The 16,712-nt window shown below is 54.0% G+C and overlaps 1 protein-coding gene across 1 annotated transcript; it reads left to right on the forward strand.

The window, feature by feature from the left end:
• The first annotated feature begins 1,263 nt into the window (after positions 1-1,263).
• LOC101046574 (4-galactosyl-N-acetylglucosaminide 3-alpha-L-fucosyltransferase FUT5) lies at positions 1,264-15,558 on the forward strand. The gene is given in 3 exon segments (XM_039466472.2): positions 1,264-1,569; positions 7,200-7,269; positions 12,880-15,558. A coding segment is annotated over 1 exon segment (1,113 nt). The 5' UTR covers positions 1,264-1,569; positions 7,200-7,269; positions 12,880-12,891; the 3' UTR covers positions 14,005-15,558.
• The last annotated feature ends 1,154 nt before the right edge of the window (positions 15,559-16,712 follow it).

The raw sequence follows: 16,712 nt of genomic DNA on the forward strand, positions 1-16,712 counted from the left end.
CTTTCTATGGCCCTAGAGGTCAAGCCCCTTGGTTGGGGTAGGTGGAGGTCAGATCCCTCGGGGGTCCTCTCCTCCAGCTGGCTTCCGAGAGCGGGCTCTGGCATGCACCCAGAAGTGAAAGTCGGTTTTCTGAAGATCTCGGATCAAGAACTCCAAAGTCAGATAAGCCCTGCATAGAGCCCTGCTCCACCACTTAGGGGGCACAAGTGGGTTCTGAGTGTAAATGAGGACTTCTGGAACATTCCAGAACATTCTGAAATATTCTGGGCTTGGGGGAAAATTGCTGCTCTCTGGAGAATATCAAGGGGGACCTGGTGTTGGAAGGTGGTGGTGAATCCCAGGTGCTCTGTGAGCCTCAGTTTCCCCATTTGCACAGTGGACATGCAGGCTCCAAGGGTTGAGTGGGGCCCATGCTCTCCAGAGGTGAAGTTGGGCAAGACTGTGATAAAGGGACCCTCTCTGGCCCAGGGCACAGGGCCCAAGGGCGTGCATGTGTTTCCTGAGTTGTGCAGGGCAGGTCAGGGAGGAGAAGCGTCCCCTGAGGAGGAGGTCGAAGGGTATGTGTGTGACCGTCAGCAGGGGTATGCACATGGCTGGGGGGACACTCGGTATGACCATCAGCAGGTCGGTGTCACGAACGCATCACTGTGGGCGTGACCTCGGTGTGACTCTGGTAGTGCCTGCGGATGTGTCGCCATGCCCACCCATGGCTATGTGGGTGTTCGTGGGTGGTGGTGATTCCCAGTGCGAGATGGACTGTGTGTCCCTGGGAATGAGGCTTTGAGTGTTAGATGGCGTGGGGGCCCCTCTCTGAGTGTGTGGGCCTCTCTGAGTCTGTGTGTGTCTCTATGTGACCATGCAAGGCTGTGTCTCCATGGACCTGTGTCCTTGGATGTGGTGAAGTGGGCTGTGTGCGGCCACATATGGGGCTCTAAGCTGTGTCTGCCAGTGGCTGTGACCGTGTGTGTGGCCTTGTGGATGAGCAGGGAGAGGTATGATTCTTAAAAGTATTAGAGGCCGGGCGCGGTGGCTCATGCCTGTAATCCCAGCACTTTGGGAGGCCGAGGCAGGCGGATCACCTGAGGTCAGGAGTTCGAGACCAGCCTGAACAACATGGAAAAACCCCATTTCTACTAAAAATACAAAATTAGCTGGGCATGGTGGTTCATGCCTGTAATCCCAGCTACTTGGGAGGCTGAGGCAGGAGAATCACTTGAACCTGGGAGGCAGAGGTTGTGGTGAGCCAAGATCGTGCCATTGCACTCTAGCCTCGGTGACAGCGCAAAACTCCACCTCAAAAAAAAAAAAATAAAGTATTAGGGGAGGGGAAACTGAGGCCCACAGAGGGCCAGGGACCCAGGCCAATCATTCCTCCCTGCAGGGGGTATGCAGAGACCCTGCAGGATGTTGGGAAGATCAGTGTGACCTCAGCCTCCTGAAGAAGGTGCGGACAGTGGCTCCACTCTGCAGAGGAGGTGGCTGAGGCCCAGAGAAGTTGAGGAACTCACCCAAGGGCTTACAGCTGCCAGAAGTAAAAGTCAGATCTCAGGTCAAGAACTCCAAAGTCAGGTAAGCCCTGCACAGAGCCCTGCTCCACCAGTTAGGGGCTGCATGTGGCTTCTGACTGTAAATGAGGACTTCCAGAACATTCTGCGCTTGGGAGAAATTGCTGCTCTGTAGAGAATGCCAAGAGGGACCTGGTGGTAGAGGGTGGTGATGAATCCCAGGTGCTCTCAGAGCCTCAGTTTCCCCATCTGCACAGCAGACATGCAGAGGTGCCTGTGATGCCTCCCTGAGGCCCAGGTGGGACGGTGGAGAGGAATACAGTGGGAGGGTGTGGGGGGTCTGGAGAGTCTCTGCCAAGCCCCCTGGTGACCCCGGGCCTGAGCCAGCCACGCAGGGCCCATCACTCACCTGCCACCCACACCACACACCTGGGCCCCTCTCCCCACTGCCTGGCTGCAAGCCAGAGGTCCCAGGAAGGGATCAGGACCCTCAGGAGTCCAGGCCAGGGCTTCCTAAGAGGCTGGAACAGGGCCAGTCCCCAGGGGAAGAGGTGTGGGGACAGGTTGCTGTGTCCCCTGGCACCCCTGGAGCCCCCGTGGTCACCACCTCTACCTGAACTCATGTCAGAATGAATAGCTCCCTTTTCCAACTTCTCTTTCTCTCCCTCTGGAATTTCCTCTGAGGCTTAGAGGGACATGGAAACCCTCCTTGGTTCCCACAAGGGCAGAGGCCCAGCTACCTGGCCAACACTGGGGGACCCAGGCCTGCCCTCTGTGGAACCCGGGCACCGCCCCAAACCCCCATTGCCTCCCGCCTACCTCAGATCTCACGTGTGGTTCACGGTGCACCCAGCCCAGCCTGTGGGCCTTCTCCCTCCTCCTGAGCTGCAGCTGCCCTTGGCTCCCAGCCCTGAGGCCCCAAGGGGAGAGAAATTTCCAGCAGGCTGGCAGCTCCATCACCCACCCAGCCCAGTCGGAGGGAGGACTGGGGATCCGATGAGGGCAGAGACGCCAGTGAGGAGGTCCTCATGATACCCTACTCCGGGCTCTTGGACAGGGAGGTCCCACCCAGCACCGGCCTGGTGAGGGCCAGGAAATCTCTCAGGTCACACAGCAATGTCAGGACAAGCACACACTATCTCTCGCAATGGGCTGCAGCTCCTCTTCTAGATCTTAGTGGCCAGAGGCTGGTCCAGCTGTGGATCTGATGGCCAAGGGGCCTGGGTGGGAATCCCAACCCCCAGCCCCAGCCCTCCAGACTCCTGGCTACATGAACAAGGCAGACTGGGGTTGGATGTCCCAGGAGGAGGGAACCAGTACAAGGGACACAAGATGGGATTCGGGGTGAGGGCCAGTCTGAGGGTGGGCCATGAGCTGCCAGGGCGGATCTCCGGGACAGGGCAGGAGCTCCGTGGGTGACAGTGCCAGTGTGGGAATGACCACATGCGAGTGGGGTGCGGTAACCTCACCAGGAATCTCTGTCTTCTGCCCTGCTCTATCAAAAGAGCATGTGGCTGGGCGCGGTGGCTCACTCCTGTAATCCCAGCACCTTGGAAGGCTGAGGTGGATGGATCACTTGAGGTCAGGAGTTCCAGACCAGGCTGGCCAACATGGTAAAACCCTGTCTCTACTAAAAATACAAAAATTAGCCAGGCGTGGTGGCGTGTGCCTGTAGTCCCAGCTACTTGGGAGGCTGAGGCAGGAGGATTACTTGAACCTGGGAGGCAAAGATTGCAGTGAGCCGAGATCAGGCCACTGAACTCCAGCCTGGGACACAGAGCGAGACTCTGTCTTAAAAAAAAAAAAAAAGGCTGGGTGAGGTGGCTCATGTCTGTAATCCCAGCACTTTGGGAGGCCAAGGCAGGTAGATCACGAGGTCAGGAGTTTGAGACCAGCCTGGCCAACATGGTAAAACCCTGCCTCAACTAAAAATACAAAAATTAGTTGGGCATAGTGGTGCGTACCTGTAATCCCAGCTACTCAGGAGGCTGAGGCAGAATCATTTGATTCATTCTTCCGGGAAGCTGAAGGTTGCAGTGAGCTGGGATTGTGCCACTACACTCCAGGCTGGGCAACAGAGCAAGACTCTGTCTCATAAAAACAAAAAAACAAAAAAAAAAAAACCACATGAGATTCATTTCCAGTCCCTGCGGAGGGATAGGACACGCTGGGAAGGGCAGGTGTGGTTAAATTGACCGGGATTCCTTACTGCCCCAATAAAGCATTTACCAACCTCTGCTTCCTTGTTGTTGGGGCTAGGCGGAGTCTGGGTTCAGGTGTGATTGGAGCTCAGCCTGGAGTATGGCCTCAGCCCCCAGGAGCACCATTGTCTCAGCCAGCCCAGTCCTACAGCCCCCCACTGCCTGGTGATCACACCTGTGGAAGGGCGGGGCCCTGTGGGCCTCCACCAGAGACCTGTCCCTGGGTTTCTCACTCCACCTTCCTTCATCTCTTGCTCTTCTAGGTTTTCTGTTCCCCAGGCCAGAAGGGGAAAGAAGGGACACAGTGTGGCCTGAGCTAGGATCGGGGAGACAGAGGCAGCTGGAGGAGCCAGTGAAAGGGACTGGTCAGGCTGGGAGGGCAGGAGAACCCCTCTCGGGGGAGGCTCCCTGGAGGAGCTATCTGCACCAAGCCCTGAGGGTGGCTGGGAATTAGGCAGGAGGCAGGGGGCCGAGAGTACCACTGTCCAACCAGAGACAGCCTGGTGCATTGGAGACTCCAAGTGACTGGCAGCAATGAACGCCCTCTCTCAGGATCCTGGTCTTCACGGCTGTGTGGGATGGAAGCCCTCCCATCCAGGCTTGCCTGGGGCCCTAGTCTCAGAGGCATGTGAACCAGAGCAACTCCATCTTTTTTTTTTTTTTTTTTCTTTTTGAGATGGAGTTTCACTCTTGTTGCCAAGGCTGGAGTGCAATGGCACGATCTCAGCTCACTGCAACCTCTGTCTCCCAGGTTCAAGCGATTTTCCTGCCTCAGAGTCCTGAGTAGCTGGGATTACAGGCACACACCACCACACCTGACTAATTTTTGTATTTTTAGTAGAGGCGGGGTTTCACCATGTTGATCAGGCTGGTCTCGAACTCCTGACCTCCTATTCCACCTGCCTCAGCCTCCCGAAGTGCTGGGATTACAGGCGTGAGCCACCACCATGCACGGCCGAAACCCTGTCTCTTAAGGTGTTCTAAAAATACAAAATTAGCTGGGCATGGTGGCACATGCCTGTAGTCCCAGCTACTCAGGAAAGTGAGGCGGGAAAATCGCTTCAACCCAGGAGATGGAGGTTGCAGAGAGCCAAGATTGTGCCACTGCACTTCAGCCTGGGCGACAGAGCAAGTCTTGTCTCAAAACAAGAAAATAACAACGTGCTTTCACTTTACTCTAGGGACTTTCCCTGAATTCTTTCTTGCTTGAGATCCAGGAACCCTCTCTTGGGGTCTGATCGGGACCCCTGTCCTGGAACACCAGGACAAAGTGACACCAAGACTGATAGCCCCATGAGTGATGTTTTAATCAGTCACAGACAGTGCCCCCAGCAAGGTAATGAGCAGAGAGCAGACTCAGGTCACCCCTTCTGGAAATGGCCTGCCTGGGAGATGCCAGCCCCTGGTCCGGCCCTTTCCCCTCAGTCCCCCCTGCTGGCCTGGGTCTGGCTGGGCACTGAAATGGTGGAACCCTAGGCAGCAGGAAGCAGCCTCCTGGAAATGATTTCTAGAACAGGGAAGCCATCATACGTGGAGTCTGGACTTCAGACTTGGTCACCTCTGCACCCAGTTTCTGCGTCAGCAGAAGGATCCCTTGAGCCCGGGAGGCGGAGGCTGCGGTGAGTCGTGGTCATGCCACTGCACTTCCAGCAACCGAAAATCCAAACGATTGAGCTCAGGAGTTTGAAACCAGCCTGAGCAACATAGCGAGACCTTGTCTCTACAAAAAATAAACCAAATTAGTGACAGAGTTAAAGGCCATCCTCTCCCAAAGACAGCCTTCCAGATCATTTCTCCCCTCCATTCCGGGAAGCTTACCTGGCTCCCTGGACTTCTGTGATTCACAGGACAGAGTGGGGAAACGGAGTGCTTTTGAGGTATATGAGGAACTTGGTGAGGCCACCAGAGGAAGCCTCAGCCATCACTCTGGGTCAGAGGGCCCTCATCGCTTGCTAGTACACCTGAAACATCCCCCTCTTCCTCTCCGCTCTCCTCTGCACCCACCCCACCCCGCTGATGCCCTGTGCGTAGCATATCCTGATAAAACATCTCATTAATATGGTAACCTGGCCGGGCACAGTGGCTCACACCTGTAATCTCAGCGCTTTGGGAGGCTGAGGGGGGCAGATCACTTGACTCAGGAGTTTGATAACAGCCTGGGCAACACAGCGAGACCTCATCTCTACAAAAAATAAACTGAATTCATCTGGCATAGTGGCACATGCCTGTAGCCCTGGCTACTCGAGAGGCTGAGGCAGGAGGATCATTTGAGCCTGGGGGGTGGAGGCTACAGTGAGTCGTGGTCATGCCATTGTACTTTCAGCCTGGACGACAGAGTGAGATTCTCTGTCCAAAAAAAAAAAAAAAAAAAAAAAAGGTAAAAAGGTAAACACTGCTTGAAGCTTTGAACAGCTTATCACCCTGGTGCTAAACTTGTCACCACTGACCATGGCTGAATGTTGGATTTGGCCCAGTTCCAGAAGTGGCTCTGTGTCATCTTCCGCTTGTGAAGACCCAGCCTGCCGAGTTCCTGCCGTTCCTTGATGCGCCTGGACCTCTGCTTTGCACAGATCCTTGGTTTGTTTATTTTCTGAGACTGCGTCTCCCTCTGTCGCCCAGGTTGGAGTGGGCTGGAGTATAGTGGTGCGATCTCGGCTCACTGCAACCTCCTCCTGGATTCAAGCGATTCTCCTGCCGCAGTCTCCTGAGTAGCTGGGATTACAGGCGCCCACCACCACACCTGGCTGATTTTTGTATTTTTAGTAGAGACGGGGTTTTGCCACGTTGGCCAGACTGGTCTCGAACTCCTGACCTCAGGTGATCCACCCACCTCCGCCTCCCAAAGTGCTGGGATTACAAGTGTGAGCCGCTGCACCTGGACCACAGATTCTTCCCTCTACGTGGAACGCTCTTCTCTTCCTCTCTGACTTGGGGGACTCCTACAGGGCTTCAGCGGCCAGCTCAAAACTCCAGGAAGCCCAGACCACCTCACAGCCACCTTTATCGTCTTTGAATCATAATTGTTTGTTCCCTGGCAAAAGTCACGTGTTGACTGATTCTCCCAGCTGCTCCCTGCAGTCTCCCTGGGTCTGGTATACAATAGGTGCACAAGCCATGTTTGGAAGGTTAAAATTCTGCTCACTTCCCTCCCTTTACCATGTCCCCCAAAACCCATGGGGCCCCATACGTAACCCACTTTGAGAATCAGTGCTTTAGGCCAGCCCTTTCACTTTATGGATGGATGGATCAGCTATGCACCCAAAAGCCCCTTAGCCTTCAGGCTGCAGCTGGAACCCGGGTCATGTCCTGTGCCTCCGAATTCCTGCACCCTTATCCAATCTTATGGGTGAAATTAGGAGATCCCAGAAATTGGCATTCAGACAACATCCTGGCCACAAGGTTGAATACCCTGGGTCACCTGTGAGAGGTGTGTGCCATAACATACACTTCCTTGTTTTTCTTCGTCTCTGTCCGCACCTCCTCCCTGCCCTAGGAACCCTGCTGTGGTCTCCTGGTGGGCTGCCATCATCCACCGCTCGCTCGCTCGCTCGCTGCCCCCCCAGGTAAGTTCTCCTCCTCTGCCTTTTCCTCCACCCAGGAAAAGCCTCCTGTCTCTGTTCCTCCTCCCCTCGGCCCCCGTCCTGCCTGCCCCGATTCCGGGTGTGGCTGGGCTGACACAAAATCCTGGCGGAAAGTCACCAAATTGCCCATGACCCGGAATTTGGTCAGCACCCCCGAGTCACAGTCAGGGGTCTTTCTGGGCACCACCGTGGGGGAGGGCAGGGAAGGTTCTAGGTCATTCGCCAAACAAGGAGGAAAGGGATGTTCGTCCACCTCCCTGGCAGAGCTCTGGGGTGGAATCCCCCCTGCACCCCGACCCCGTCGGCACCCTGTGCGCACTCATCTTCTCTGGCCGTGGATTCTCTCTGTCCTCTCGGGGTGGACTTAAGATGCAGGGGTTTTTTTTCTTTTCTTTTTTTTTTTTTTTTTGAGACAGAATCTTGCTCTGTTGCCCAGGCTGGAGTGCAGTGCTGTGATCATGGCTCACGGCAGCCTCAGACTCCCGGGCTCAAGCAGTTCTCCCGCCTCAGCCTTGCTGGGACTACAGGTACGTGCCACCACCACACCCAGCTAATTTTCAGTATTTTTTTTTTTGCGTGTGTAGCGATACGGTCTCATTCTGTTGCTCACTCTGAACTTGTTTTGTTTTGAGTTTTTTATTATTATTATTTTGAGACAGAGTTTTGCTCTGGCGCCCAGGCTGGAGTGCAGAGGCGTGATCCTGGCTCACTATAACCTCTGCCTTTCAGGTTCAAGCAATTCTCCTGCCCCAGCCCTCAGCCTCCTGAGTAGCTGGGGTTACAGACCTGTGCCACCATGCCCAGCTAACTTTTGTATTTTTTTTAGCAGAGAACAAGTTTCACCATGTTGGCCAGGCTGGTCTTGAACTCCTGACCTCAGGTTACCCGCCCGCCTCAGCCTCCCAAAATGCTAGGATTACAGGCGCATGCCCGGCCATTTGTGTTTTTTTGTTTTGTTTTGTTTTGTTTGAGACAGACACTCGCTTTGCCACCCAGGCTGGGGTACAGTGGCGTGATCTTGGCTCATTGCAACCTCTGCCTCCCGCATTCAAGCAATTTTCATGCCTCAGCCTCCTGAGTAGCTGGGATTAAGGCACTGGCCACCACATCCGGCTAATTTTTCTATTTTTAGTAGAGACTGGATCTTACCATGTTGCCCAGGCTGGTCTCAAACTCCTGACCTCAGGTGATCTGCCCACCTCAGCCTCCCCAGGTACTGGCATTACAGCCGTAAGCCACTGCACCCAGCCAATCATGCTGGTCTGGAACTCCTGGGCTCCTGGGACCTGCCTGCCTCGGCTTCCCAAAGTGCTGGGATTACAGGCACAAGCTACCACTCCCAGCCATTTATTTTTTCTTTGTTGCTTCCTGATCTTTGTGGCGTCTCAGCAGAGTAGCAGTTTTCTTTTTCTCTCTTTCTTTCTTTTTGAGACAGAGTCTCGCTCTGTCACCCAGGCAGGAGTGCAGTGGCTCAATCTCGGCTCACTGCAACTTCCGCCAGCCAGGTTCAAACAATTCTCCTGCCTCAGCTCCCAAGACTATCGGAGCACGCCACAGCACCCAGCAAACTTTTTGTATTTTTAGTAGAGAAGGGGTTTCACCATGCTGGCCAGGCTGGTCTTGAACTCCTGACCTCGTGATCCCCCTGCCTCGGCCTCCCGAAGTGCTGGAATTACAGGCGTGAGCCACCTCGCCCCACCCCAGAGTGGCATTTTTCTGTCTTTTAATAGGAAAAGTAATCTTGGGTTCAGTTTGGGTGGGATCTCAGTCCTAATTACCCCCCACCAATCACTTGTTTCCCACAAACTACCCTCCTGAAGGTCACTGACAAAGACTTCATTGTCTCCTAGAAGGTACCATAAATCGTGGGCTGACATAATTTCATTTTAATGTCAGTTACTTTATAAAAATTTACCTTGTGCCTGAGCCTCTAGAGCCTGAGTGCAAAGCAGTGATTGGTCAAAATTCAGCGTCCCTCCCACTCTGAGCTCGGAATGTCCCCTAGCGCCTGTGTTCTGAGTCTGTTTCCAGAACCTTGGCATGAACTTGGGACTTGGTGTCTGGATCCCTGTTCATCACACTCAGGTCACCTGCAGGGAATTCCACTCAGCACTGCAAGGTTGAGACCAGCTCGGTCCCACAGAGAAGGCAGTCAACCACTATGTCATTGTGTTTCAGTTTTGTTTTTTTTTTTTGAGACAGAATTTCACTCTTACTGTCCAAGCTGGAGTGCAGTGGCGCAATCTCGGCTCGCTGCAACCTCCACATCCCAGGTTGAAGCAATTCTGCCTCACAGTCCCCTGAGTAGCTGGGATTACAGGCATGCGCCACTACACTGGCTAATTTTCTATTTTTAGTAGAGATAGGGTTTCTCCATGTTGGTCAGGCTGGTCTTGAACTCCCGACCTCAGGTAATCGGCCCGCCTCAGCCTCCCAAAGTGCTGGGATTACAGGCGTGAGCCACCACACTCTGCTACCACTATGTTGTTTTAAAACAGCTTCATCTGAGGCCAGGCACAGTGGCTCATGCCTGTAATCCCAACACTTTGGGAGGTCAAGGCAGGCAGATCACGAGGTCAAGAGATCGAGACAATCCTAGCCAACATGTGGTGAAACCCTGTCTCTACTAAAAGTACAAAAATTAGCTGGGCATGGTGGTGTGCAGGAGAATCGCTTGAACCTGGGAGGCAGAGGTTGCAGTGAGCTGAGATCGCACCGCGGCACTCCAGCCTGGGCAACAGAACGAGACTCCAACTCAAAAAAGAAAAGTAAAATGCTTCATCGGATGTTAATTCACAAACCATACAGCGAGCCCATTTAAGGTGTACAAGTGAAAGTTTTTGGTGTGTTACCTTATTTTTGTTTTATTTTATTTTATTTTATTCTTGAGACAGAGTCTCGCTCTATCGCCAGGCTGGAGTGCAGTGGCATGATCCCGGCTCACTGCAACTTCCGTTTTCCGATTTCAAGCAATTCTCCTGCCTCAGCCTCCCGAGTACCTGGGACTACAGACATGCACCACTACGCCCAGCTAATGTTTTTGTAGTTTTAGTAGAGATGGGGTTTCACCATGTTGGCCAGGATGGTTATTTTATTTTATTTATTATTATTATTTTTAAAGACGGGGTTTCACCATGTTGGTCAGGCTGGTTTTGAACTCCCGACCTCAGGTGATCCGCCCGCCTTGCCCTCCAAAGTGCTTGGATTACAGGCATGAGTCACCATGCCCAGCTGGTTATTTTATTTTTTTTAAGACAAAGTCTTGCTCTATCACCCAGGCTGGAGTTCAGTGGTACGATCACAGCTTGCTGCAGCCTCGAACTTCCAGACTCAAGCAGTCCTCCCAAGTAGCTGGGACTACAAGCTTGTGCCACTGTGCTTGGCTTATTTTTGTATTTTTAGTAGAGTTGGGATTTTGCCATGTTGCCCAGGCTGGTCTTTTAAAAATGTTTTATTTTATTTTATTTTGTATGTATGTATGTATGTTATTTTGAGATGGCATCTCGCTCTATCACCCAGGCAGGATCTCAGCTCACTGCAACCTCTGCTTCCTGGGTTCAAGTGATTCTCACGCCTCAGTTTCCTGGGTAGCTGGCATTACAGGCTCAAGCCACAATGCCCAGCTTATTTTCGTATTTTTAGTAGAAATGGGGTTTCACCATGTTGGCCAGGCTGGTCACAAACTTCTGACCTCAGATGATCTGCCCACCTTGGCCTCCCGAAGTGCTGGATTACAGGCGTGAGCCACCAAGCCCAGCTATTTATTATTAATTAATGTATTATTTATTTATTTATTTATTTTGAGACGGAGTTTCACTCTTGTTACCCAGACTGGAGTGCAGTGGCATGATCTCGGCTCACTGCAACCTCCGCCTTCTGGGTTCAAGCAATTCTACTGCCTCAGCCTCCCGAGTAGCTGGGACTACAGGCACGTGCCACCATGCCCAGCTAATTTTTTGTATTATTTTTTTTTTTCGAGACGGAGTTTCGCTCTTGTTACCCAGGCTGGAGTGCAATGGCGCAATCTCGGCTCACCGCAACCTCCACCTCCTGGGCTCAGGCAATTCTCCTGCCTCAGCCTCCTAAGTAGCTGGGATTACAGGCACGCACCACCACGCCCAGCTAGTTTTTTGTATTTTTAGTAGAGACAGGGTTTCACCATGTTGACCAGGATGGTCTCGATCTCTCGACCTCGTGATCCACCCGCCTTGGCCTCCCAAAGTGCTGGGATTACAGGCTTGAGCCACCGTGCCGGCCAATTTTTCGTTTTTTTTTTTTTTTTTTTTTTTTTTTTTTTTTTTGAGACGGAGTTTCGCTCTTGTTACCCAGGCTGGAGTGCAATGGCGTGATCTCGGCTCACCGCAACCTCCACCTCCTGGGTTCAGGCAGTTCTCCTGCCTCAGCCTCCTGAGTAGCTGGGATTACAGGCACGTGCCACCATGCCCAGTTAATTTTTTGTATCTTTAGTAGAGACGGGGTTTCACCATGTTGACCAGGATGGTCTCGATCTCTTGACCTCGTGATCCACCCGCCTCAGCCTCCCAAAGTGCTGGGATTACAGGCTTGAGCCACCATGCCCAGCCTATTTATTTATTTATTTATTATTTATTATTATTATCTTTGAGATGGTCTCGCTTTGTCGCCAGGCTGGAGTGTAGTGGCATGATCCCAGCTCACTGCAACCTCCACCTCCCAGGTTCAAGCAATTCTCCTGCCTCAGCCTCCCGAGTAGCTGGGATTACAGGTGCATGCCACCATGCCCAGCTAATTTTTCTATTTTTAGTAGAGACAGGGTTTCACCATGTTGGCCAGGATGGTCTCATTCTCTTGACCTTGTGATCTGCCCGCCTTGGCCTCCCAAAGTGCTGGGATTACAGGCATGAGCCACGGCACCTGGCCTACTGTATTCATTTTTGAGACAGCATCTCCCTTTGTCGCCCAGGCTGGAGTGCAGTGGTGTGATCTTGGTTCACAGCAATCTCTGCCTCCCAGATTCAAGCGATTCTCATGCCTCAGCCTCCCAAGCAGCTGGATCTACAGGTGTGTGCCACCACACTCAGCTAATTTTTGTATTTTTAGTAGAAACGGGGTTTTACCGTGTTGGTCAGGCTGGTCTCAAATTCCCGACCTCAGGTGATCCACCCACGTCGGCCTCCCAAAGTGCTGGAAGTAACAAGCCATGAGCCACTGTGCTCAGCCAGTCAGCTTGTATATGACCTGAAAAACCCAATCCCATTGTACCTTTCCCTGCCTGAATCATGGATTCAAGCCTTGCCTCAGGGACACGGGGAGCAATGATGAATGGCTATGCCTTGTCCCCTGCCTACATGTCCTATGTATTTTAGTAGCCTGGGGAAGAGTTCGGGGATGCCAGGAAAGGGCTTGTCTAATGGGTGGGAGGAAGTAGACTCTGGGCCAAGCTCCCTTTGTTCAGACACCAGCTGTGCTGATTTTTACTGTGAGTCACTTGGCCTCAGTTTTCTCATCTCTAAAATGGGAATAATAGCAGCTCCTCTAAGGACTCACGGCCGGGAGCTTTGGTAAGCAGGTGATTGTCACCAGTGACCCTTACTCCTCTCTTTCGTCCTCCAGCTACTCTGACCCATGGATCTCCTGGGCCCCACCATGCCACGATGGCCGTGGCGCCACTGTCTGGCCGGGCTGCTGTTTCAGCTGCTGGTGGCTGTGTGTTTCTTCTCCTACCTGCGTGTGTACCGAGACAATGCCACTGGGTCCCTCATGGCAGTGGCACCTGTCACTGGGGCTCCCAATAGGTCCCGCTGCCAGGACAGCATGGGGACCCCCGCCCGCCCCACCCTCCTGATCCTGCTGTGGACGTGGCCTTTTAACAAACCCGTGGCTCTGCCCCGCTGCTCAGAGATGGTGCCCAGCATGGCTGACTGCCACATCACTGCCGACCGCAAGGTGTACCCACAGGCAGACGCGGTCATCGTGCACCACCGGGACATCATGTACAACCCCAAGGCCCAGCTCCCGCCTCCCACCAGGCCACCGGGGCAGCGCTGGGTCTGGTTCAGCATGGAGTCCCCCAGCCACTGCTGGCACCTGCAAGCCCTGGACGGACACTTCAACCTCACCATGTCCTACCGCAGCGACTCCGACATCTTCACACCCTACGGCTGGCTGGAGCCGTGGTCCGGTCAGCCTGCCCACCGCCCGCTCAACCTCTCGGCCAAGACCCAGCTGGTGGCCTGGGTGGTGTCCAGCTGGAGGCCACAGTCCGCCAGGGTGCGCTACTACCAGACCCTGCAGGCCCATCTCAAGGTGGACGTGTACGGGAGCTCCCACAAGCCGCTGCCCCAGGGGACCATGATGGAGACGCTGTCCCGGTACAAGTTCTACCTGGCCTTCGAGAACTCCTTGCACCCCGACTACATCACCGAGAAGCTGTGGAGGAACGCCCTGGCGGCCTGGGCCGTGCCCGTGGTGCTGGGCCCCAGCAGGAGCAACTAGGAGAAGTTCCTGCCGCCCGACGCCTTCATCCACGTGGACGATTTCCAGAGCCCCGAGGACCTGGCCCGGTACCTGCAGGGGCTGGACAAGGACCACGCCCGCTACCTGCGCTACTTCCGCTGGCGGGACACGCTGCGGCCTCGCTTCTTCAGCTGGGCACTGGGCTTCTGCCAGGCCTGCCGGAAGCTGCAGCAGGAACCCAGGTACCAGACGGTGCGCAGCATAGCGGCTTGGTTCACCTGAGAGGCCGGCGTGGGGCCTGGGCTGCCGGGGACGGTGCTTTCCCGGGGCCTCACCTGAGTGGGACCTCACCCACCTAGGGACTCACTAGTCTGGGGATTTACCTACCTGGGGCCTTATCTGCTGGGACCTCATCTACTGGGCTCACTTCCCTGGGGCATCATCTGCCTGGGGCATCACCTGCCTGGGGCCTCACCTGCTGGAGCCTTTGGTGGCTAGGCATGTCACTTACCACGGACCTTACATGCTTCACTGCTTCCAGGAGCATCCCCTGTGGAAGCCTGGCCTGCTGAGGACCTCACCTGCTGGGGACCTCAGCTGTTGGTGACCTTGCCTGCTAGGGATCTTGGCTGTCGGGGACTTCACCCACTGGGACCTGCCCCCAGAGACCTTGCCACACTGCATCTCACCTGCTAGGAGCCTCACCTCCTGGGGACCTCACCCTGGGAACTGGCACCCTTGGGGCCCCATCCACGAGGGAGAGTTCCGGCTGATTTGTTTGTGATGTTGTCAACTGCCTGGGAGGGGTGCAGAGAGACAGTGACTGTACCCTTTCCAGATGTCATACTGCAAGGAAAACCGATGAGGTAGCCGGGCGTGGTGGTTCATGCCTGTAATCCCAGCTCTTCGGGAGGCTGAGGCTGGTGGATCACCTGAGGTCAGGAGTTCAAGACCAGCCTGGCCAAAATGGTGAAACCCCATCTTCACTAAAAATATAAAAATTAGCCGGCTGTGGTGGCGGGTGCCTCTAATCCCAGCTACTTGGGAGGCTGAGGCAGGAGAATTGCTTGTACCTGGGAGGCAGAGGTTGCAGTGAGCCAAGATTTCGCCATTGCACTCTAGCCTGGGTAACACGAGCCAGACTCCATCTCAGAAAAAATAGAGCCAGGTGTGGTTACTCATGCTTGTAATCCCAGCACTTTGGCAGGCCAAGACAGGCAGATCACAAGGCCAGGAGTTTGAGACCAGCCTGGCCAACATGGTGAAACCCCATCTCTACTAAAAATATAAAATTAGCTGGGTGCAGTGGCAGGCACCTGTAATCCCAACTACTCGGGAGGCTGAGTTAGGAGAATTGCTTGAACCCGGGAGTCGGCGTTTGCAGAGAGCTGAGATCTCGCCATTGCAGTCTAGCCTGGGAGATGTGAGCAAGACTCCATCTCAAAAGAAAAAAAGAAAACTGATGATGTGTTCTCCTCATTCTAGGACAGTGCTTGTCTCCCCAGGGTGATTCTACTCCCAGGACACTCAGCAAGGTCTGGAGATATTTGTGGCCATCGAAGTGCGGGAGGGGGATGAGGTCACCTAGTGGGAGAGGCCAGATTACTCTCAACCCCCTATGATCCATAAGATGGCCTCCCAACCAACAGTGATCTGGTCCCAAGTGTCCAGAGATAGAAGTTTCTACGGCCCTGGGGGCAGGTGTTGGAGCCCTGGGAGATGCATCTCCAGCTGCTTCTAGACCTGTCTGTTCTAGACCTTTCTATGGCCCCGGGGGCAGGTGTCGGAGCCCTGGGTGATGCATCTCCAATTGCTTCTAGACCTGTCTGTTCTAGACCTTCCTTTTTTTTTTTTTTTTTTTTGAGACGGAGTTTCACTCTTGTTACCCAGGCTGGAGTGCAATGGCGCGATCTTGGCTCACTGCAACCTCCAAATCCCGGGTTCAAGCAGTTCTCCTGCCTCAGCCTCCCAAGTAGCTGGGGTTACAGATGTGCCCTACCACGCCTGGCTAATTTTTGTGGTTTTAGTAGAGATGGGGTTTCACCATGTTGGCCAGGCTGGTCTCGAACTCCTGACCTCAAGTGATCCACCCACCTTGGCCTCCCAAAGTGCTGAGAGTACAGGCGTGAGCCACTGTGCCCGGCCTGAGAGTGTGTTTTTTATTTATTATTTGTTTATAGTTTTAGAGACAGATGGGAGTGCAGTGTCATGATCACGGCTCACTGAAACCTGGAACTGCTGGGCTCAAGCGATCCTCCCACTTCAGCCTCCCAGGTAGCTGGGACTGGAAGCATGCACCCTCACGGGGGTCTCGCTATGTTATCCAGGCTGATCTGGAACTCCCGGCTTCAAGCGATTGTCCGGCCTCAACCTCCCAAAAGGCGGAGATTACAGGCATGAGCCACCGCGTCTTGCCCTTGAGTGTACCTTCGCATGTGGGACAGTTCAGGGGCCCCTCTCTGAGTGCGCGAGACTCTCTGTGTCTGTGTGGGTCTCGCTGTGTGGCTGCTGCAGGGCTGTGCGTGGACACAAGTGTGTCTGCAGGTGTGATGAACAGGATGGCGACTCAGGCTACGTGTGCACTCTGTGTGTCTGTGACCACAGGTGTGATGCAGTGTGCTTTTGTGAATGAGAAGTGACTTTGAGAGTGTTCCTCTCAGGCTGGACGTGGTGGTTCACACCTGTAATCCCAGCACTTTGGGAAGCTGAGGCAGGAGGATCACCTGAGGAGTTTAAGACCAGCCGGCCAACGTGGTGAAACCGCATCTCTACTAAAAATACAAAAAACAATTCAGCCGGGAAGGACGCAGAGGCTCACGTCTGGAATCCCAGCATTTTGGGAGGCCGAAGCAGGCAGATCACAAGATCAGAAGATTGAGACCATAGTGGCCAACACGGTGAAACCCCGTCTCTACTAAAAATACAAAAATTAGCCGGGCGCGGTGGCTCAAGCCTGTAATCCCAGCACTTTGGGAGGCCGAGGCGGGTAG

Source organism: Saimiri boliviensis, chromosome 14 (genome assembly GCF_048565385.1).
Source record: "Saimiri boliviensis isolate mSaiBol1 chromosome 14, mSaiBol1.pri, whole genome shotgun sequence".
Taxonomy (NCBI): domain Eukaryota; kingdom Metazoa; phylum Chordata; class Mammalia; order Primates; family Cebidae; genus Saimiri; species Saimiri boliviensis.